Genomic DNA, 23,045 nt, shown 5'->3' on the forward strand with positions numbered 1-23,045 from the left:
TTGGCGGCGCCGTCTCGAGGTACCTGGAGACAGTTGCGGCATAGGCTGGAGATGCTTCCCAGTACAGAGGTCCATGTGGAGGCTACTTGCACCTCCACTATCATAGGGTGGGATATAAAGTACCCAGAGAAAAAATAAACGTGCTTTATACCCCACGTACGTGTGCTAATCCGCCCACGCTTGTACCCTGTGCAGCCTGGTAATTAATTTAGTACCTAAGTAGAGGCCTAGAAGTGGTGCAGCCCCCAATAGGCCAAGTCCCCAAACCGAGTCGCCAAAGCAGCTGACCACTCTATCGCCTTTGTTGACAGCTTCACTCTCCATTTCCCACGCACAAGACCAGGCCCGTCCGTCCTTTGGCCTGCGTACAACTGATTCCCGCCTCTCCACAAACAACGACGCTCGAGATCCCGACTCTGGAACCCCCCGGTCATACGAGAATGCTTTGTGCTGCCACAGCCCCTCCTCAGGGCCCCCGAAAGCCGCTGTCATAGGAAGCACGCCTTTGTCCCGCCTCTCAAATGCTTGTCTCCCTGAGATGACAAGGTCAGACCTCGCATCAGATCCGATCCGTGCGCCCCATTGACGCCTGTCCCTTCCACGCAACCGGCGACATCACCGCTGAAGCGCCGCACAGCCAACGACGCTGGGCGCCAACCACCACCGACCTCATATCCAGCCTCTCCCGACATCGATGACAACGGCAGACCCTATTGATAGCGCGAGGCACCACATGGCCGTGAATGCCAGGCACAGCATGCCGCCTTCGGGCTACGATGGCATGAATGGCGGCTATGCCCCTCCCCCAGGCGCAACCGCGCCGCTTCCTCACATCGAGGATATGGTGGCCTTTCCCCAGGACATCAACCGAAACCAAACGATGAAGTATCTACTCGAGCAGGCCGAAACAACACTGGCAAAATCTGAAATGGGCCGTGAATTTGGGAAACCTGCCCTTGCCTTCAGAGACTACGTCAAGGCCTCGGTCATTGCCGTGCAGATCATACCCTCTCACCGTGAATATGTAGAACTAAAAAGCCGTCGCGACGACTGGAATCGAAGGCACCAGACTCTTTTGAAAAAGATATCCCAGCAAAGTGACATATACGAACAAATCAAGCGGGATATCATTGCGGACAATGAGAGGACTGGTGTACGACCAACCGTTGCCTCCTCGGCTCAGCAAAAAGCCACCGCAAATACCATATCATCACAGAGCTCCTCGATTCTGGATGCGAGTCCAGAAACACGGCAACCTGTCAACGGACAGCAGCCCGAGTCTCGTACAAACGGCTCACCGGGGAGAGTCAAGCCTACTGTGCACCCCAAGCCTCAATCTTTGGCTGGCCATGCCATCAAGCCCGGGCATACCCGTGCCGCCTCCGCTGCCTCGGCCATCTCCTCGACTCAAGCCATGTCGGATCTTGCGGCACGATTTGCTAACCTACGAGGACCTCAGCCTTCGCCGGGGCAAGATCCTCGCATAAAAACCCACCAGATTGTCCCGCCGCCAAGCAAACCTGCCGGGCCCCGAGATATGCCACCGCCACGCCCTAAAATATCATTAGATAGCGCAATCCCGTCACTGCCGAAGATGCCTGATGCCATCTACAGTCCTGCGCGAGGTAGCATCTCTGGAGAGTCCGCTCGTCTTCCGCCCAGCACGCCGCGAGGCCCTTACAGCCGTGCCGGTTCGATTGTATCCGTTGGCAGCGCGACAACCACTCCCTTACCGCAGCAGCAGCCAAGTAATGACTATTTTTCAACCCAATCGCAATCACAAAGTCATTCTAAAAACGGAAACGTCGATACCCCATACCCCCCGGAGAGTGGTTTCAAGATTCCGGAAGGGGATAGAATTACACCTGAAGAGCTCTTTGAAGCCATGAAAGCAAAGGGTTCTATTTTAATCATAGACGTCCGTGCTCGCGAGGACTTTGATGAGGGTCACATCATGTCCTCCTCCACAATATGCATTGACCCTAGCATACTGTCTAGGCCGAATATTTCTGCCGATGAAATCGCTGAGAGCCTGGTTCTGTCCCCAAATCAGGAGCAGATCCAGTTTGAAAGACGAGCCAGTTACGATTTGGTGGTATTTTATGATCAGTACTCAGAAAAGATCCCCTCTTTCTGGAATACCGAAGAAGCTGCTCTTTTGTCCCTACATCGCGCCTTGGTACACCTCAGCTACGGACACGAGCTGCGAAATTCCCCAAAGCTGCTCAAAGGCGGGTTGGACGCATGGGTCGATCTTATGGGCTCTGCTTCCCTGCAGTCGACGGCTCCGCCCAAACCCAAGAAGATTTCATTAGTCCGACAGGGTCCATTCCAGCGGCGGCCGTCTCAATATCTGGGAAAGCCACTGAGGCCGGACATTGTCAAAGTCTGGCAACAGGCTGTAGAGATTGAAGAAAAGGAGACTGAGACGGCGACGGAGCAGGCCTTCCACCGCTCAACGGAGTCTTTCTTGCGGAGGTTTCCTTCTTTGTCTCTGCAGGAGTCAATGACTTCACCGGCCATTGTTGAACAAAGGACCCCGGGCTACGGCTCGTCTCACCAGGTTGACCTCTATACCGACCTGCCTTCTCCTCCCACAAGACCAGCTCCGGCATTGCCACGATTAAGTTACAGCAGTCTATCTCAAACGGTCGAAGAACATGACATGTACGACGAACCAGCTCCGACACCGCCCGCGCCGCCACCTTCTGAGAAGGTCTTTTACACCGGCCTAAACAACCCTCACAATTGGTGTTATGCAAACAGTACTCTACAGTCATTATTGGCGTCGCCCAATTTTGGGAGAGAGTTGAGCAATTCAGAATGGGTTGAGAGATACCAGGCCCCAAGAAAGGACGATGAGAAGATCGACCAGCCCCAGCTGATGATTAAAATAATATCAAATCTGTTCCATTGGATGACGACGGGAAAGTTCAAAACCATGAAGGCTCAGACGCTAATGGTATGCCATGCTGCTTCCTCTTTCGTAGCCATTCGTTCAACCCAAGTGCATTGCTGACCACATTCTTTTTTCTTAGGACTATTCCCTCCATCTTTGCCAGCACAGTCAAACCATCTCCAAGTTTGGTGGCAATGGGCAACAGGACGCTCAAGAATTCATGTCCTTTTTATTAGACTACCTCCACGATGAAACCAATTCTCGCCGGAACCTCAAAGGCAACATCTCACAGCCAGGCACGATTCCTCAGGCACGCCTGCAGGCCGCTGTTGAGTATTGGAAGAATTACCAAGAGCTAAACCGATCCATCGTTGATCGCTACTGGCGTGGTCTTGAGCTCTCAACAGTTGACTGCCAACGATGCCATAAGCAGACACACACATTCTCGACGTTTGACTTGGTTTTCGCGCCAGTCGGCAAGAATCAAGACATTACTCTCGAGGACTCGTTTCGAGAGCACAACGTTGTCAACACGCTCGACAACTTTGCATGCGACACGTGCAAGAGAAACACAAAGGCCATGCAAACCACCTGCTTTGCCCGCATGCCTCCCTTGCTGTGCCTGAGCTTCCGCAGGTTTGACTTTGACAAATCTGTCGGAGACATTAAGAAATCGACGAGAAAGGTCACTTGGGACTTTAACGAGATCGACCTCACTCCGTATTTTATGCGGACGGGCGAAAACTCGAGCGACAGGGCGTTTTCGGGGCCGTTCAAGTATCAGTGCTACGCCGTCATCGTTCACAGTGGCAGCAAGACCGACAACGGACACTACTACGCCTACGTGCGGGACTCGAGCACTCATGACCAGTATGCGTGGTACCGCTGCGAAGACAGCCAGGTCACCAAGGTGCGGATCGGCACCAACGATGCCACCGACTATAAGGAGAATGTGTTTAGGTCCGGGCGAGACACGGTTCCTTACCTGGCCTTTTTCAGGAGGAAAGATAGCTGAATGGGGAGAGATTCAGCGATAGTTGTCTTCTCTTCTCCTCTCGACTCCCGCCTTTACAACGCATAAACATGACGAAACAAGTCAATAACTATAGGAAGAGCAAATAGAAGGGAGAAGGAGAAGATGTAAATTTGTACATTTGTTTTTTTTTTTTCTCTCTTCAGTGTACTTTGGCGTGCATTGTTTCTTTTTTTTTCTTTCTTTTTTTTTCTCTACCAATATCCCATCGCGCATGTAAAGAGCCATTTCTTTGTTTGTTATATTACTTGTCTCAGCCTGTACGTCTGTGTGTGTTGCACTTTTTTTCCCCTTTTCTTACTTCTTCTCTTGTTGGTTCTTGTATGTTTTAGCAACCTTGGGATTTTTCGGTAGGCGAAAGCATGGCAATGGAGTTTTTTACGCTGGAGCACGACGCTTGGCTCTCTTTCCCCCGTTAATATCATATACATATACTATATTGTAACTGTATTAAACCAGCGTTGTCAATACCAGCGACAAGCATAATTACTGTCATCTTTTGTATCCCTCCAGTTTCAATTCAATAGTGTAAGAATAGATATTTACATCTACCACGGACGAATTTCCATCTTTGCAGTCGACCAAATCATCCACAAACAAACAGAATGAGCAAGAGGAAACAAGCAGCATTAGAGATCAATAAAAAAGTGGTATAAAATGTCATTAATTAAGCCCACGCCCCAAGAGCAGTACAAAAGAGGCAAATTAAATCACGTCGTGCTACATGGCCTGAATCACAACGGGCGGTATCAGGTATCATCATCATCCCACCACCCTTCTTCATTCCCATTTACACCAAGCCACACACCCTTCATCACACCCATCTCTTGGCCTCTTCTCGCCATCTTCAGCACAAAGAAAAAATCAAGGGTTAAAAAAGGATACAAAAGAATTGCGTCTGTGGAGAATGTATTTAAGGAGCGTGCTTCAAGCACTCGTCAATCTGCTTCTTGAAAGCCTCTCGGATGACTTTCCTGTTGAGCTTCTGAGTAGCAGTGACCAAGCCCTACAAAGAGAAGAAACAACTGTCAGCATACACACACAACTCAGCCGGTAGAGAATGCAAACTTACACTATCAGGGGTCCACTCCGCATCAGTAACAACAACACCGCCAATCGTCTCCAAACCAGTCAAGCCAGATCGCTTGGCGGTAAGCTGCAGATCCTTGAGAACTGCCGACTGGACCTTGGAGTCGTGGTGCATGCTGTGCTCGTCAACACCAAGCTCTGCCGCCTTGTCAGCCAGAACCTTCTCATTGGCCATGATGATGGCGATGGGGCGGTTGTGCTCCGGATCAGCGTGGATCATGACATTAGCAACCACCTGGGAACCTCGGTAAACAGCCTCCAGCTTCTCCAGGGCAATGTACTCGCCGCCCTGCATCTTCACAAGGTTCTTGACTCGATCAATGACGCGCAAGTGACCGTCGGCATCGAACTCGCCAATATCACCAGTCTTGAACCAACCATCGGCGGTGAGAGCCTTGGCAGTCTCTTCTGGGTTGTTGTAGTACTCCTTCATGATGGGTTTTCCCCTCATCCAAATCTCGCCCTGGGGAACCTTGGCATCGGTGGAGTATCCGATTTCGGGAATCGAAACGAGCTTCACTTCAATGGCACCAGAAACAGGGCCAATGGCGTTGGCAGTGTACTCGAGCGGGTTTCCCAGTGAGCCGTTGGCGCAGGTCTCGGTCAAGCCATAGCCAGTCAGCATGGGGGCGAGGACGAGGGACAGGAATTGCTTGGTGCTGTCTGAAATGCCACTGGCGCCGTTCATGGTGAAACGAAGCCGGCCTCCAGTCAGCTGGCGAACTTTGGTAAAGACGATGCTGTCGAAAACGCTGGCAAACGGAAGCTTGTTGCGCGACATGAAGCTCTTGTAGCTGAAGGCGCCCCAGAATAGCGACTTGAGAACGGGGCTAGAAGTTTCCAGCTTCGCCATGACTCCTTTCCTGACAGTCTCCCACACCTGGGGGACACCAACCATGACGGTTGGTCGCAGTTCCCGCATGTCACCCGCACAGTTCTTCATGGAATTATCAGAAAGAGTCCGGGGGTTTCCATATCCAAGGCAGCCACCAATGGACAAGACGAGGTTCTCAAGGGCCATTTCGAAGATGTGCGCAAGAGGAAGGTAGGCAAGGACAACCTCCTTGTCGCTAATGGTTTGGCCAACAGAGGCGAGGAGGCCCGTAACTAACATCAGAAGAGTCAGTATCAAATCATGCCGCGACGCAACAAGGCTACATACCTCCCGCAACAAGCGCCTCGTGGGTGATGCAGGCACCCTTGGGAAGACCGGTGGAACCAGAGGTGTACATGACGCAGAAGACGTCGGTTGGGTTGCCGGGGTTGGGCTCAACCATGTTCTCCTCGCCGAGCTTGCGGAGGTCCTCCCAGGTAAGGACGCGGATATCCGGGTTCTCTTTCTTGTAGGCTTCGATCTCGCCGCCGGCGGTGAAGATGCAGTCCTCGTTGACGATGACGGTCCTGACCTTTGATTTGCGGATGGGGCTAGCGGCCGTCTTGAGCAAGTGAGGGTCGACGTACATGGCCTCGGCATCGGTCTGGACGAGCGAGTGCTCGACGCCGCTCTCGCCGAGGGTGTCGTAGGCAGTGACGATGGAGATGGACTGGGAGGCACAGGCATGGGACATGGAGATCCAGTTGACACTACAAGACGAGAAGGGATTCATTGTCAGCGAATTTCACGCCCAGAAAGCATTGGCTACTGGAATTGCATCATGGCTTACCTGGTTGTGCCAAACAGGTGCAGCTTGTGAGAGTCGCCGTAGCCCAGCTTGCGCAGGCCGGAGCCCAGCTGCAGGACGAGCGTCTCGTACTCCTTGAAGGTCAAGAAGTCGAACTTGGACAGCTCAAAGTACTGCCACTCCTTGTCCACCTCGACAACCTGGCCATCGATGTTCTTGGGGACCTTCTTGACCTCCTTGTGCAGCTCAATGAGCCTCCGGTGACCGACGGCAAGGTGGTTGGGATACTCGCGGGCACTGCGGCGGACAATGTCGAAGACGGTGTGTACGTCATCGTGAGGAGTGGTGAGAAGGCCGTCCTTGGCTGCCGGGTGGCGACGCGGGATGGTCTCGCCAGGGACCTTTTCGTAGCCGGAAGCCTCGATGGTGAAGGGCGGCTTGCGCACCTGCGTCAAGGGCATGACGCCCACAGTCCAGTCCGTCGTCATCTTGGGGGGTTGGTGGTGATTGTTTGCTGCGACGATTGACGTGGAGGGAGGACGGGACAAGGGGAGGAGAAGAAGAGGAGAAGAGACAAGACGCGGAGGAGATTGCAGTAGGTAGAGCAGTCGAAAGGATAACTTTGCTCGTGCCGGGGGAGTTGCAGGGGGGAGGGGGGGAGGGTCCGGCTTTTGTCTGAGCAGCGGAAGCTTCCTGGCTGGCGGATCCAGAAGCTATAAGCAACGAGACACGCTTGACGGCGACGAACGACGAAGCGGGAGGATTCAGAACGAGGGAATCAAGACAGACGAGATGAATAAGAAATATGAAGGAGGAAAAGGGAGTTGGGACACGGTTGGGCAATGACGCAGCGCAGTGCAGTGCAGTCCAGGCAGATGCAGGGAGAGAGAGGGAGAAGGACAGCGAGCGAGCTTGGAGAGGCAAAAGCTGAGGCAAGGCTAACCCGAAAGCTTAGTGCAAGTTACGTCGAGTAGAGTAGAGTAGAGTAGCCGGGACTCGCACAGGCGACGCGGGGCGGCGTACCGGTCGGTACATGTACCTGTACCTGCTGCACCCAATCCAATTGTCACTTAGGGGAGGGGAGCTCTCCTCTACCGTACTGTAGCCACTGCCTGCAGGCCATCCATTCAATTCATCACAAACGATTGACTGCAGCGCCTAGCTCAAGGCAGCCAAGCTGCAACTTTCGAAAAGCTGCGCTACTGTGCCCATCAAAATTGCTCCAGCCCAACCCACCGGCCCCCTGCAAAAACCCGGCCCAGCCCAGCGCAACTTGATTTTTGCCGGGTCTGGCTGGTGGCGTTCTGGGGGAATTTTGTTGGGTCCCGACGCCTGCATGGGTTGTCTGACGCTACTGTACGGAGTACATGTACCTAGCTCGACTGCTCTGCTGGGCTCTGCTCTGCTCTGCTCTGCTCTGCTTTTGCCTCCCCTCGCCGCGATTTTTATGCCGTGGGGTCCGTTGACGTTGAGGTATCGGTACTTGTCTTTACCTGATCTTACCCATCAAGGGGAACTTCAATGATTGATATCAGTTTCCGAAGTCCAGGTACTATATAGTAACGGATACGGCACCTCGCTGTAGATACACGTGTAGACTTGTCCAGCCTCGTGTGCATTGCCAAGTCGACGCCCAGATTACGGGGTACTACTTTAAACAGTCCATTGATGATGATGCTAATGATGATGACATACTGCTGCTGAGGTGCAGTAGGACGGTTAACCAGGCAGTACCGTACCGTACCGTAACCGTAACCGTAACCGCGCCTAGGCACTCGTACCTATACCTTGCTCCTCCATGTACCCGTACCACTTGGTCCCAGCTCGTCGATCTGGCACCACCTTAAACAACGTGCTGTTGTTACTCATCAATACAAGAAAACAGCTCCCCCAGGTCGAACCTCAGCATTGCGAGCGAAATAGGATGATGCGAAGTGAGATTGTGTGACCGACAGCTTACAGGCACTCACTCCAACGGACGCATAAGCATCTCCAGCCCATCAGCAGCGACATCCAGCATCGGACCAACCTTGTTCTTGGTGACGCAGCAGCTCCCGGACACCCGAAACATGCGGACATGGCAATTCAGCCGTGTGCCGCGCCGTGCCGTTTTGCTAAACACCGAGCCTTCCATCAAACTTGCATCCAGACATCGTATTATTCCACTCCGTCATCTCCCTTTTTTCCCCCTGTTTCTTCTGGGCAACCGGCAACATGTGCCCGTTTTCCAGGGTAGGCATAAACGCTCACATGCTCTCCAAATGTACCCCAACAGTCTACCCGGGCAAAACGTACATACATACACATTTGCCGTCATATGACCGCGGCAGCTTAAAAACCTACCTACACATTCGATGCTAACCTCAAAACAACATCTCCAAGCCTTCCCCTTGGCGAAATCTGTACACCAAGACCACGTTACCTTCAGCCAAGTGGGCTGAGCACCTTGGCGAGGAGAATTACAGCCAACCAACCAACTAAAAAAAAAAAAAAACCAGCTCGCCACAGGTTGCAAATCGTACAGAACAACGTGGTCGAGGCTCATAGATCCCAGTGATCAGTAAACGCCACCCAAAATCCAAACTGCCATTCACGTCGATTCCCGAAATTCAGGGGGAAAAAAAGAGTGAAACGAAAAAGGCCAATCTTGTGACATTCGTTAGAAACCCAGCGAGTATTTTTTTTTTTTTTTCCAAAACAAAAGGGCCCTCATCGGAAATTACCTTTTCAGCAGAATACAGCCAACCATGTCCGTTCATGCATGGCGTCCACCCTCTAATAAAAATCCATACGAAATACTACTCTGCGAAGAAAAGAAAAAAAAGTAGATGCCGAGGCGGAAATCGTTCAGCTGAACTTTTTTTTGATGCTTCAACCGAGCTTCGTCTACTTTATATTTCCCATGTGCTGCTCTCTTCTCATGCATAATCACATCACCCATCTAAAATACCCTGCGATATCGCCAGTCCGATCGATACACTGGGATTTCATAAATCAGCGCACTAATGGTTCCTCATTATACTAATAATTCATCTGTTGAAAGCTTTACTATGGTAATACTGTTTCCCTCTCTCCCAAACGCCAGAAATCCTACCGAGGCCATTTCGGGGCCCATTCCTCCAAAAGCCTTCACATATGAAAAGTCGAGGACACGTCGGGCATAACCCCATTCCGCATGTACAGTATCAATGCATCTATTCAAAGCATGAGGAACCTAGTGCCGGCGTCTTCCCCATTCACCGCCGAACGCTTGATATCATCGAAGAAGAAAAAAACTGAACAAAGAATTGGTTTATAATCCAGCCAGACAGGGGTAAAAGGAACATGCTCCATGGGCAAGACGCCCTTCCAAAAGAAAAATCTAGCGCTGTGGCCTGAACCACTAAGCAAGCTGCAGAGGCTCAGTCTTCTCACACGTAAATAAGTTAATGTGGTGATCGCCTCGTGCCGCGCATCCCAGAATCGGGTGATGTGGGTGGAATGCTGTGGCAGAAATGGGAGACCCCCGGTTCTGTTGCAGGAAACTTGAGTAGGGCTCGAGTCGGGAAAGCTCGTTGCCGTTCAGGTTAAACACTTTGACGACATGCGCAGAGGTGCCCCTATAAACAATCACGTTAGCTACGATTCACTGTTTGGGAGTTGGGTATATGAGGAGACGCAAAACTGACACTGAAAATACTGGCAAATGCTCGTGGACGCTCGCCGTCCGTAGAGTGTCCCGAGTCGTCTGGTAGGAATGCAAGGCCTTGTCCATGCGAATATCCCACACCTTGATCTTGCCGTTGCGGCTGGCGCTCACTAGCTCTCGCTTTCCTCCTCGCTGCATGTGCACGCTCTTGATCCATTGGCGATCCGACTCGTCCTTCCACTTGCGTACCATGGATTCCTGCGGCTTCAGCCTCGTGTCAAAGACACGGACGGCACCGTCACCGAACCCGGCCACGAAGATGTTGCCCGTCATCTGGTCCGATGTGAGCGAGGTAACGCATGAGCCAGATCGGGCTGGAATGTCCATCGTGCACGTCTCATGCCCGGCAAACCACACCCGAATAACCCGAACATCGCCGGCAACCAGGACGCGTCCCGTCGCCTGCTGCCAGTCGAAAACCATTCCGGAATTGACGTTGCTGGGGACCATGTGTGTGAGTGCCCGCCAAGACGTGGCCAGCTCAATGTCCTGCTCCGAGTCGTAATTGCGATACACTCGAATTACGCCATCCGACGATCCCGTCATCAAAATGGCTTGGTCATCCTCATTGATGAATTTCATGTCGCTAATCTTGGAACCCTCTGGGTTGCCATTGGAGAATTTGTTCAAGCGTCCTTGTTTCTTCCAGTCCCAAACGTAGACTGTGTTGGCGTCATCTGCCACCGCCAAGTGGTCTTCGAACTGATGGAACGTCATCTTGGCAGGCTGTGCGCCGTTGTTTATGATGCCAAGCTGATTGTTCCACCGGTGAGCGCCGGCAATGTGCTTGAGTGGCTGCGTTTCTCTCATGATGGCTTCGTTCCTGGCCCTCCGCCATAATCTCTCATTGTAGTCGGTACTGCCAGGCTCATCCGCCTCGGTGTTCTTCATTTGGGGCTCACGGAAGTACTCGATGGACCACTCAAGGAACTTGCTCGTGAGTGGCAGGCTTGGCTCCTTGGTCAAGTCGCGTTCTTCATACGAGCCAGAAACAGGCTCGCGGGCGTTGTGGTACGTCGCCGAGGGGCCAGAGTAATCATTCTGTTCAGGAGGCGCAGAAACACGGTCCGGAGATACCTTTGACGAAGGCGACTTTGGCGGAAGCGGGCTGTTGGGAGTGGTAGGCCTAGACTTATCTTCGCCGGCGATGAAGGACTGGAAGAGAAGGCTAGCCGTTCGCCGAAGAAGACCAGGAGACTGCAATGGCTGGGGGCTGAGAGCGCCGTTAGTCCTCGGACCCAAAGAAGCCGTGCTTCTGCTGCGTGACGCCCTGTTTGCCCTTCTCTGGACCTCTCCCATCAAGGCATGAGCCGCCTCGCCGAGGTTAGAGTTTATCAAAGCGTTGTGGACGTAGTCAATAACCGTCGTAGCCTCCCGCTGCACCTCTGGATGGGGATCAACGCTCAGGATCAAGGCGTGCTTCCAAAACGCCATGTAGACCGTATTGTGAGAGAGCCCGTGAGCGGTTGGCTTGATGGTCCCGTCTCTCTGTCGGTTATCTGGTCTGGCATAGTGCAGGCCCATTTTGTGATCTTGTCCATCGTCTTGTGGGGGGAACACCAAATATTCCTTTTCCTCTTGGAGCTGCTCATAGGCTGCGACCAGAAACTTGCTCTCGAAGCGAATGATGAAATGAGACAAGAAAACCAAGAATTCCTTGCGTACAATCGGGCTGCCATCATTTCCCATGTCGAGAATTGTCCAAGCAATCGACTCCTCGATCCGCGCGACCTCTTCCGTCAGGTCGGGGATTCCGAGAAAAGTAGTGAGGGCGTGGATCATGGCCGCCCGCACTTCACAGCATGGATCCTTGGTGAGGAACGCCAGCTTGGCATATGCGTTTTCTCTTATGCCACGCCATTTGGCCTCTGGCAAATCTTGCCACAGCTGGCTGATACATAAACAAGCCCACTGGCGCAGGAGGGGATTACCCTCGTTTTGCAGGTGGGCCAGGCAGTAGCTCATGATCTCCGTCTGGTTGCATACCATTTGGCCGTTTCTGTAACCCTTGCACAGCATGGCCAGGATAAAGGCGCACATGGCCTTGTGCTCATCGCCATTGACGACGGGCAAGGCTTCGGATGGCTTCAAAATTTGGGCAAAGTAGCTGTATCCACTATCCTTGATCAGATCTTGCTGGCACGAGATATCCACCGCGATGAGTCTTGCCCAGATGAAAACCATGACAGGCTTCAGTTCGGTTGCCGCAGATTGCAGCAATTTCAGAACATAAGGGAAGATGCCAATGCTGAGAGCCAGCTGAACGGACCATGGTCCCAGGTCAAGGAATCTCCCCAACAAGATCAAGGCACGTACCCTGTGCTGTTGGCTTAGGAGAACCTGGAGGACGACTGGCAATTGGTCGGGGGGCTTTTGAGCCACAGCGTCACCTCTGGTGAGGTAAACGTCAAAAGCAGTCAGCTGCTCGGTGAAGAAGGACGAATTCTGGTATTCGTAGTCGATACCTTCGTTTTCCTTTCTCTCCAGCATGGGTAGCTGCGCCAGAGCCATGTCGACGGCCAAATCCCACGTCTCCCACAGCGGGTGCTGGTGAGTGTCTGGCAAGGCAGGGAATGATTGGGGGTGGCATCCATACACAGTCATGATCCTTTGCGCGAGGAGAAAGTTTCGGAATAGGGCGGCCACCATCAGATCTTGCCTGAAGAACTTTCTAAACAGATCCCGAGGCAGCGTAGTCCATGCAATGCTGTCAGTAATGGCAGTAAAGATCCAATTAAGCTCTCCGAGTGGTGTCCTCCTCTCTTGGAGGCGTCCGGGGAGCTTCTTGGCACGTTCCGGACTAATATTCGTCTTGAGAGGGTTCTGCAAAACGAAGAACCAGAGTGCCATTTCGATCGGGGTCGTCAGGCATGACGTGAACAGATCGGCCGGGAGCAGTGGATTGGTCGGGAGATTCTCTTTGACCGCACACGCAGCTAGGTGAATATATGGTCTATAGTTTGTCTTGACGTAATGAGGATCCCGCTGTGCGGCTTCCTCCTCCTCCTCGTCGTGCTTATCGACGAAGCGATGATAGTTATTGAGAATGTTACCGGCCTCTGAACAGTCCCACACGAAGATGGTGGGCGCCTGGAGCCATTGCTGCAAATCATACAATGAAACTGGGATATACTGGGTATAGGTCTTATTGAACACCCAAATCTCGCCCGACGCCGTTGGCTTTGGCACACCGTGGCCGTTGTAATGCAGCAACACGCGCTCGTCCTTTGCATTGCGACGAAGAGAGATGCAGAATTTTTTCGTCTCTTCAACCGAGGGATCCAGATACTGCTTGTAACGTGCCCTGATTGCAAGAGTCTCATACTGCGCCTGAAGGGACTTGCCAATGTTCTCAAGCGCCTTCTGTATAGGGGGGATGGTAGGATCGGTCCAGGCCTCTAGCTTTGCGCCCGGATTGGTCTTGAGCTGGTCGGGAGGTTCGACACCGATGTTTAGGCACACAGCAAGAGCTGCAGACACCGTCTTAAGCCTGTCTCTTTGGCGCCAGTCTTGGAGTTCGTACTGCACCGCCTTGGGCTTGGCAGTGGTTTCGTGTCGCTTGTCGGTAAAATACATGTACCAATTCTGGGGTCTAGGGTCAGCACGCTGTCGTGGGTTATACGGGAACGGACCAAGGGTTGGGAGACCGCGAATCAAGGCCGTGGTGGGGGGAGGAGGGGTGTTGTAAAGCTTCGACAAGATGGGGCTGGGACAGGAGAGGTTGATGAAACGTACATTCGCAAGCTGGGAAATAATGTGTTCCGACTGGTAGTGGTCTTCAAAGCCATGTCTGGCTCCCCATTCGTGGATCTCGTCCTCTTCATGGTCTGACTCTTCGGTCTGTCGCGGCGCATATTCGCTCTTTGAGCGTTGCAGGGATGGTTTTACCGGTCGGATCGGTCGCTCAGGCTCGATGCTGTTGTCGTCCTTGGCATCGCCGGCGGAAATGCCATTCTTGCGGCCGGGAGCGCTGGATGGCCGCTTGTCGTTGGCCTCGTTGGACTGGGAGTCGCGGTCGGAGCTGCTGGTCGACTGGACCTTGAATCTCGATGTCTCACCGCCGTTGGTGGCCGCGGCGGCGGCTGCGTGTGAGCCATTTGCACCGGATCGCTGCGTCATGTCGGCTGGAAGGCCATGGGCCGCGGCTCGCAGCTCGTCTAATCGCGCAGGCAACGGGGTCAGCAGAGGCTGCTGATGGTCGAGATGGGCGGGCGTTGCTTCTCTCAAGCTCGCAGCGCGTTGCTGTGGGTGCCGAGGAGGCGAAGTTTGTTGCGGTTGAGGCAGAGACATGACGGTCGCGGTCTAAAGTGGAGCACGGCACTATATTCTAAATCGTCATACTGTATCCAAGCACCCATGCTCAGCGGTGCGAGTTCGCGGAATGGAATGTCGAATGGATGCTGTGGGTGATGAAGTTGATGCACGGCTTTAAGAGAAAAAAAGTATGGAGATGGAGGATTGAATGGTACGGTCACTTCCAGCCTTGGGGAGGGGAGAGTTTGGGTTCCGGGGCGAGGGCTGGCATGGCTTATTGGCGACTCCGTTACGCTGCACCTGTGAAAGTCTATTGCCAGCTGCTCACTGGCCGATGCAGCGGTCGTACAGCCCACAGCCATGCATATGCGCGTCTTCGGGTTGCTATCACGACCAGAGGATGCCGACTGTTACTACCCAAAGCTGGGCTGGGCCGTCCATTCTACAGCTATCCAGCCCAGTTCCGTGACTGGCGGCTCCAGCGTTTGTTGAAGCCATCCATCCGTCCCGCTGCTTGCCGTAGCAGCACTCCGAAAGAAAGTCAAACCCTTATCTCCGCGCCACCGTGTCAAAGTGGGTAGTTGATAGTTGGCTATGACATCAAGTGAATAATCTATTCTGTTGATGGTCTTGCTGGGAAATAGTCGGCGTTTACAGCTGATATGACGCTGAGAGCACGCTGCTTGTGATCAAGGTAAGCGGCAGACACGAAGATACTGGTGTCGTGGCGATCTAGAGAAAGATGGACGCTAAAAAGCTTATCCCGCAACAAGCCATTCAGGCACCGCATTTCACACGAGGCATTGCGGTAGAGCTTACCCGCCCGGCGTGCATTTGTTGGTTGGGCTTATTGAAGCTTTTTTCCGTTGTTTGTCAGGATCAGGATGAGCCTCGTCTCCCCTGATAGGCTTTTCGCAGCTGTCGATGAGAGCACGTGATACCCCATGTCTCTAGAATGTTTGTTCTCGAGTGAAGCAATCCACGTCGATACTAACCAGGCCCGATGCTCCCCTGATGGCTGGAATCCAATTTGACGGCAATGGTGGTCGGGCTATTATTAACCATCTGCCTGCAAGCTAAAAGCAAACCGATATACTGCGGTAGCACCTTGAGCGGCTGAATGGAACCATTCGCGAGACAGCATGGACATCAGCTAGCCCGGAGTAGGTACGGCAGGCCTGTGTAAGTGGCCTACGAGGTACATGTTCTTAGTAGGGGGTGCTCAGCTACCGTCGGCGCGTTCCGACGAAACAACAATACATGTACCTGGGCTGATGTGAAGATTGCTGGCATCAAGACATTGAATGAGACACGCCGCCAAGCAGTACAGCACACAGTGTTCCTTTTGTTCCTACATTCGATAATGGCCATTTAGGGCTTAGCAGTCGAACGAGGAATCTAGATTAGACTGTCTGTGCGCGTATTAGGTTAGAAGCAGCCAAGGCCTTTTTGGAGCTCGAAATAGATGGACGCTTTTCTACGAGTCCTTGATGACAACGACATACGCGTGATGCATTAGCCCCAGGTACCTTGGTAGCTCACTTACAAATTCACGCTGACTGGATCAACAAAGTGCGGGCTTTCTTTGATCTCGACAGAGGGGGGGAATCCTTTCATGGCCGTCAATAGAGCATAAATTTAGCTCGCGTGTTGCCGAGAAGCATCAAATCTCCCCATTGCTGGGCCGTGTACAGGGTAACAGGGTAACAGGGTAACAGGAGCAGGCAAATATGATCGACGAGGTTTTGCCCCTGCCGGTGGGCGGCTCGCAAACGTGTGCGACTGGGGCAAATCAGCTTGCCGACTCAGCCAAGGCTTTTCCGGGTTTATAGCACGAGTGCTAATAACTGCCCGCGAGACAATAGGGGATAAAATGATCAGGAGCATGAAAGCCAACCGCGATCAGCATTGGAATTGCCGGGCGGCTACCAAGTGGCATGTACTCCGTACTCCGTACCACGGTATCGGTATGCGGAGCAACCAAGATGACGGGATTCCAAGGCGAAGAAATAAGAAATACGAAATATTTGTACTGGTGGCGCAATTCTATTTTCAAGCATACGAATACTCGTAGATTATAGATTAGGTATCATCGTAATACTATATCGACGTGTACTCGTACGGTAGCACCTGTTACGGGGCCTGCCTGTCTGCTCCAACCGATGCAGGCACGAGCACGATGAGGTCAGCAGTGGACTCTTTCGAACATGAACGGACGGGCTTCCAGACGAAACGCAGAGCATTGGCTCGCCACATCAGATTGTTCTTGTTCCTTGCGTCAGCCTTCCCGTATCCGACGCTGAAATGCCTGTCGCTGCCCCTCCAGCCCCTTGATTTCTGGCCTGCTCCACATCGTCGCCATCTCCGACCTGCAGAGCGCTACAGCTGAGGGACCGCGCGATCGCCGCTGCTCCCGGCGCACCTGCAGGTACCCCCCAGGTCACTGCTGTTAGGAGTTCCCCACAGCGCCATGCTGAGGCACGGCGGTACGTCAGTACCTACAGGAGGTTAGTGCACATTGGTGAGCCTGCAGCCCCTAAAAATGTTCACTCAAGCACCCCAAGGACCAGCGTCGCCCGCTAATTGGCCCGCTGGCCTGGCCCTGGCACTGTGACAGGAGGCCGAAACGCAGCCCAGCACCACAAACGAACTGAACTGAACTGGATGGAGTCTGGTCGACTGGACGCCTTTGTCTTTGTCCCCCGTGCCAGCTCCAATCTCTGGGCAATCCATCACCACCAGCAGTCGCTGTGGCTTTTCCCGCCTTCAAGTCCTCAGCTCTTCTCTCTATTTCCGAGCAATTGTGAGGCTGCATCTCCCATTCCGCAGGTTCGCGAACGGCAGAGCAAACGAGCATTGCTGCTTCACGCATCAGCATCAGGGCCCCCCCCAAACCCCAAAATAGGTGGCCACTGAAATTTCGGCGATACTCCCCCGGATACTTCCCACAGATGCTTGTCCAGCCATCTCGACGCTCGAGCTTCGACCCCCTTCTTTCCTAACAATTCTCCAGTCACTCTCTTTGGCCTTGTCGAGCCGTCTGTGTCATCGCATCGTGTGCGAGTGCGCGCAATCCCCTCGTTCTCGTTGCTGTTTCGTTTGGAGATTCTCCCAGTCGCCATTCACCCACGTTCGTTAAACTCAACCTCAACCTCGACAACCACCACATCGTCCTTGGCCCGCCTGCGAACACGCTTCTGCCCGTATTCCGCCAGCGAGCGGTCCACAGCCGACCATGGCGTTTCTTTTCAAGTCCAAGAAGCACCAGGACCGTACGACAACCAGTCGCGACGGCAGCTCAGGCTCTCAGGGGTCCATCCAGAACGCCCCGGGGCGCGCAGTGGCTAGAGACGACAAGAACACAGCATTGCAGCGCGCGACGCCAACGGGAAGCCTGCATTCTATCGACAACGACACCAATACCTCTAGCCCAGACCAGGGCCAAGCCCAAGGCCATGGCCGCCGCACAGGAAGCGTTGATACGTCCCAGCCGAGTGATTTGCCTGTGAGTGACCTCCATCTGGAGCTAATCCAACCGACTACCGCTGTGTGACATCTAACACGCGCAAACCCTCAAGTTTCGAAACCAGCCGCCCGTCAGCAATGCTTCCAATGCCTCGCTCTATCCGTGGTCGCAGCGGCGCTTGACGTACACGTCGTCGCATCCCAGCCCATTTCCTCGATATGGCGCCGCCGTCAACTCGGTCGCCTCCAAGGAGGGAGATGTTTATCTCATGGGTGGTCTGATCAACTCCTCGACTGTAAAGGGCGACCTTTGGATGATCGAGGCCGGTGGTAGCATGACATGTTACCCTCTGGCGACAACCGCCGAGGGCCCGGGGCCTCGTGTTGGCCATTCTAGTCTGCTAGTCGGCAATGCATTCATCGTTTATGGCGGAGACACCAAAATTGATGACAATGACATCTTGGATGAGACCCTATATCTACTTAATACTTGTGAGTCTTCATTACCTATTGAATTCCCATAAATGGCAAGGGCGTCGAAAATCTTACCACAGTTGTTGTTTGTAGCAACACGGCACTGGTCCCGTGCCCTGCCCGCAGGGCCTCGTCCATCGGGGCGATATGGCCACTCGCTTAACATTCTTGGCTCCAAGATATTCATCTTTGGTGGTCAAGTCGAGGGCTTTTTTATGAACGATCTCTCTGCGTTTGATCTCAACCAGCTGCAGTCGCCGACCAATCGATGGGAAATTCTTCTCAAGGCAGAAGCGAGTCCCAAGATGCCCGCCGCGCGAACGAACCATTCCATGGTGACATTCAACGATAAGATGTATCTGTATGTGTAATCGGCCGGCCCTCTACAGCCGTTGTCCTCTCTGACCATTCTTAGGTTTGGCGGCACGAATGGTTTCCAATGGTTCAACGACGTCTGGTGTTACGATCCCGCAGTCAACAAGTGGTCGCAGCTAGACTGCATCGGCTATATACCCGCTCCTCGTGAAGGCCACGCTGCTGCTCTGGTGGACGACGTCATGTATATTTTCGGAGGAAGAACCGATGAAGGCACTGATCTGGGAGACCTTGCGGCGTTTCGTATCACGCAGCGGAGGTGGTATACTTTCCAGAATATGGGCCCCTCTCCCTCGGCTCGATCTGGACACAGCATGACCACGGTTGGAAAATCCATTGTTGTGCTTGGCGGGGAACCTAGCACTGCTTCTTCGTCTACTAACGATCTTGGCATTCTCTACGTATTGGACACGACTAAGATTCGGTATCCTAACGATGCTCCAGGAGGGCCCCAGAGAATACCCCAAGCGCGACGGCCTAGCGATGCATCGAATCCCAACAGACAGCCACCGACGCGCGATGTCTCCAACGGAGGAGGCCCTCCCGATCCTGGAAACATGATTGTCGGTGGCCCATCAAGCATCAACAACGGACCAGCTACCCGGAGAATTGCTTCCAACGGCATGGAACCAACCGGCTCACCAGGCCTTGGAGGACCGGGTACACCTCCTCCGGCTGGTGCGCCACCAAGGGCTCCCGGAGGCCCTCCCGGAGCCCCCCCCGGTCCTGGAGGTCCGGGAGGCCCAGGAGTTCCCGGAAACAGGATGCAGATGCCTAGAGCTGCCGCGAATGCTAGCCCCTCTGGACCGCCTCCGCAAGGCCCAACCCCTGCGAAGCCGGCTGCTGATCCATCTGCCATAGGTCGTGTCCGAGGTGCATCAGTTGATCGGGCGCCGACGGGCTCACCCCAGCTGACGTCTGCCCCGTCACCAATAACCCGCGAAGTTATACCTGAGGACGATGCACCCGCACCCACCTCTGCACCCATATCTGCAGCGGGTAATCCTGTCAACGGACGACGAACACCCACCACGCCTACTCAAGTTTCAAGGACGGGATCTAAACAAGGTTCCTTGGGCGGAAACGAACCTCCCAGGGGCAAAATGCGCGCTAACCCGGGTTCGATCGATGGCATGGCAGAAGGGCAGAGGGCAACGCCAGAGGCTATGCAGAGGGCTACACCTGACGGGATGCAGAGAGCTGCACCAGAAGGGATGCAGAGAGGTCCCCCTGAAGGGATGCAGAGAGGTCCCCCTGAAGGCATGCAGAGGCCTGCGCCAACTCGACCGGCTTCACCTCCGCATACAGCCAAGCCGATGAGCGCCAACCTCAACCGACGTTCATCTGGCCGAAATTCGCAGACTGTTGCTCTTCTCAAGGAGCTTGACAATGCCCGAAATCGGAATGCGTGGTATGCGTCGGAACTCGAGTTGGCCAGGAAAGGTGGCTATGTTCCCAATGCCTCCATGGGGCCCGCACTGGATGGAAAAGCTGTCGAGTCCTTTGACGACGAAGACCGACCGCTGATCGAGGCTCTTTTGGCTATGCGCACAGAGTTAGCAAACGTTCAAAATGCTGTAGACAAGCAAGCTATTGTTGCTGCCAAGCAGATAGCGGAGGCGGAAAGGCAACGAGATGTCGCCATTCAGGAAGCCGTTTATGCCAAAGCCAAGCTGGCTGCTCAGAGTGCCGGAAGTGTATCAAGTACCCCCCAGCCTGAAGGCGGAGACGATTTTGCTGCTCGATCAGCAGATATGAGCAAGAAGCTGGCATCAGCCCTCAACCACCAAAAGAGTCTTCAGACGCAGCTGGAGTCGGCGAAATCCGAGCTTGATGCCGAGAAGAGAGCTCGCAAGCTTGCCGATGACACAACATCGGCCGCCCAGAAGCGCATGGCCGATTTGGAGGCTTACAAACAACAAAATTCTGGGGAAGTCGAGCGTCTAAAGGCGGAGCTTCACTTCTCGCAGCGTGAAGCCCGGGAGCAAGCAGTGGCTGCCGCTGAGGCCGTGGCTGCTCTGGAACTGCTGAGAGTCGAAAAAGAGACTATTTCGAGGAAGCTTGACGAAGTTGCCGAATCATCAAATGGTCGAGAAGAGACATTTGAGTCTCTCAGGGCCGCCATTGAAGCCTCACAGGATGCGAGCGCCCACCTCGAGACAAAACTTGAAGAAGAGAGAACCCAAAGGGAGAAGGTCGAAGGGAAGCTGACCAAGCTCAAAGCTGAACACGAAGCGCGCACAGCAGAATTAGTTGCTGTGACCCAACGTCTACGAGACGCCGAAGAGCTTGCCGAGAAACACGCTACTGAAGCACGCACGCATCGGGAAGCTGTCCTTTCAGGACTTCACAAGCTCACTGCCAAGGACGACTCAGTTGCGCATAATGGAGATGCTGAACGTGCCGTTGCACTTCAAAACCAGCTCACTGCTGCGAACGCTTTAGTCAAGAAATACCAGCAGGAAGCAGACATAGCTGCCGACAGACTGCGCAGTGCGGAGGAGCGCATTGCTGGGCTGGAGCAGTACCAGGAGCAGTCCAGCCGTGAGGGCGTTGGTATTCGACGACAACTCCAATCCGCCTTGAGGGAAAACCAAGGCCTCCAGGCTGCTCATTCAGATATCAAGAACCAGCTGGCGGCTCAGCAGCTTGAAACAAACGCCATGACTGTGCAGCACACCGCACTCAAGGATATTCTTGTCGAACGAGGCATTAGCCCCACTGGTGCCACCAGAACCCGCGGCTTCGCGAGCCCACGGACAACTTCTCCTGAGCAGCAGAGTCGCCTGCGAGAGCTTGAGGCTCAGCTGGCCAGCATTAATGCCGCTCACGAAGAGACTAAGCAGACATTCGCCATCCAAGCCCAAGACTCTGAAACTGCGTACCGTGAGAAGTTATCCCAGCTCGAGAGCGATTATCAGTCAGCGGTGCATTATGTTAAGGGAACAGAGAAGATGTTGAAGCAGCTTCAGGAGCAGCTAGCACGCTATAAGACAGAGAATGGCCGCTTGAAGTCTGAAGTTGTGGAGCTTGAGGATAGACTGCAGGCTGGTCCCAACGAGCCTGGTTCCGCCGGGTGGGAGAACGAGCGTACCGCCTTGCAGGCGAAGATATCTGGCTTGGAAGCTGAGCTCCACGATTCTGCTGCACAGCTAGAGAAGAGCCTTGAGGGTCTCAAGGTCGAATTGGCAGATAGCCAGCACGAATGCGACGAAGCCCGCAGATCTCTGAGCACCCAACGGAAGGAACTTGAGCAGTTGCAATCCGAGAACGCCCTTCTCGAGCAGCGCGCGTCCGATGCTGAGCAAAAGGTCTCGCTGCTTCTTGATCAAGTCGAGCACTCTGTCGATACCTACCGTCGCCGCAGCCGGCATGTTGTCAGCATGAACGCCGATGCGATGGCGGCGGCGAATGGCATGGGTCTCGGTAGCCTCGGTACCCTCGCTCTCGGCCACAGCCGTAACGAAAGCTCTGAGGGTGAGAGTATCTATGGGGATAGCAACCTAGGAAACCGAAACAGCGCCGCTCTTGACAATCTGGCTACCGAGCTGGAGACTCTTCGAAACCACTGGGAGACGACAAACAAGAACTACCGTCTGAGTACCAACTTCGATTTCGAGTCCGCAAACGCCTCTAAGAAAGAGGACGATACCCCTATCGGCATGGGCATGAGTGGCAACCTTGCGGATTGGAGAAAGCGACTGGATACGGAAAATCACGACGACGCAGAGAAACCCAAGCAAGGCTAAACCAAAATATTATGTTTTGGATATTGCTACGTTTGCATGACGACATATACCCACCATCCTGCCACCTTTCTATGCCTCTCAGATACTCGCCCATGCTGTCTGTTTTGAAGAGTCGTGGCACTCCCCCTGCCGCTTTCATAATCTGATGATGATTGCTTATTACTCGCCATTCACGATGGCCTGGCTCAACTACACGCCACTGATATGCCTAAAATCTTTGTTGTTTACTAGTACACCTCATCTTCAATTCCTATTCTCTCCTTTAATACCGGTTTCTTACCATCTTCAAGGCACAGCTCGTTTGAGCATGAGCCTAGTTACTTGTTTTTATGACACGATACACATAACGGCCTGTCGCGTACGGCGCATGCGCTTGCTCTCCTTCTCCAGGAGAGAT

The 23,045-nt window shown here is 53.6% G+C and overlaps 4 protein-coding genes across 4 annotated transcripts; 2 read left to right on the forward strand and 2 right to left on the reverse strand.

Annotated features, from left to right (window-relative positions):
- Positions 1–694: 694 nt before the first annotated feature.
- On the forward strand, positions 695–3,914 carry Triagg1_2600 (uncharacterized protein; the record flags this gene model as incomplete). The annotated part of the gene is made up of 2 exons (XM_062896800.1): positions 695–2,962; positions 3,039–3,914. The coding sequence occupies 2 exons, from the start codon at positions 695–697 to the stop codon at positions 3,912–3,914; spliced, it is 3,144 nt and encodes a 1,047-aa protein (XP_062758217.1).
- Positions 3,915–4,845: 931 nt separating this feature from the next.
- Triagg1_2601 (uncharacterized protein) lies at positions 4,846–7,131 on the reverse strand (the record flags this gene model as incomplete). Its single annotated transcript, XM_062896801.1, has 4 exons — positions 4,846–4,938; positions 5,005–6,128; positions 6,184–6,605; positions 6,686–7,131. The coding sequence occupies 4 exons, from the start codon at positions 7,129–7,131 to the stop codon at positions 4,846–4,848; spliced, it is 2,085 nt and encodes a 694-aa protein (XP_062758218.1).
- A 2,894-nt stretch (positions 7,132–10,025) lies between these two features.
- Positions 10,026–14,621, reverse strand: Triagg1_2602 (uncharacterized protein; the record flags this gene model as incomplete). The annotated part of the gene is made up of 2 exons (XM_062896802.1): positions 10,026–10,242; positions 10,312–14,621. 2 exons carry the CDS (start codon positions 14,619–14,621, stop codon positions 10,026–10,028), a joined length of 4,527 nt encoding a protein of 1,508 aa, XP_062758219.1.
- A 3,199-nt stretch (positions 14,622–17,820) lies between these two features.
- Triagg1_2603 (uncharacterized protein) lies at positions 17,821–22,648 on the forward strand (the record flags this gene model as incomplete). The annotated part of the gene is made up of 4 exons (XM_062896803.1): positions 17,821–18,090; positions 18,164–18,542; positions 18,618–18,885; positions 18,940–22,648. The coding sequence occupies 4 exons, from the start codon at positions 17,821–17,823 to the stop codon at positions 22,646–22,648; spliced, it is 4,626 nt and encodes a 1,541-aa protein (XP_062758220.1).
- Positions 22,649–23,045: the final 397 nt, after the last annotated feature.

The sequence above is a fragment of the Trichoderma aggressivum genome (genome assembly GCF_033847375.1).
Source record: "Trichoderma aggressivum f. europaeum strain CBS 100526 chromosome Unknown scaffold_007, whole genome shotgun sequence".
In the NCBI taxonomy this organism is placed as follows: Eukaryota; Fungi; Ascomycota; class Sordariomycetes; order Hypocreales; family Hypocreaceae; genus Trichoderma; species Trichoderma aggressivum.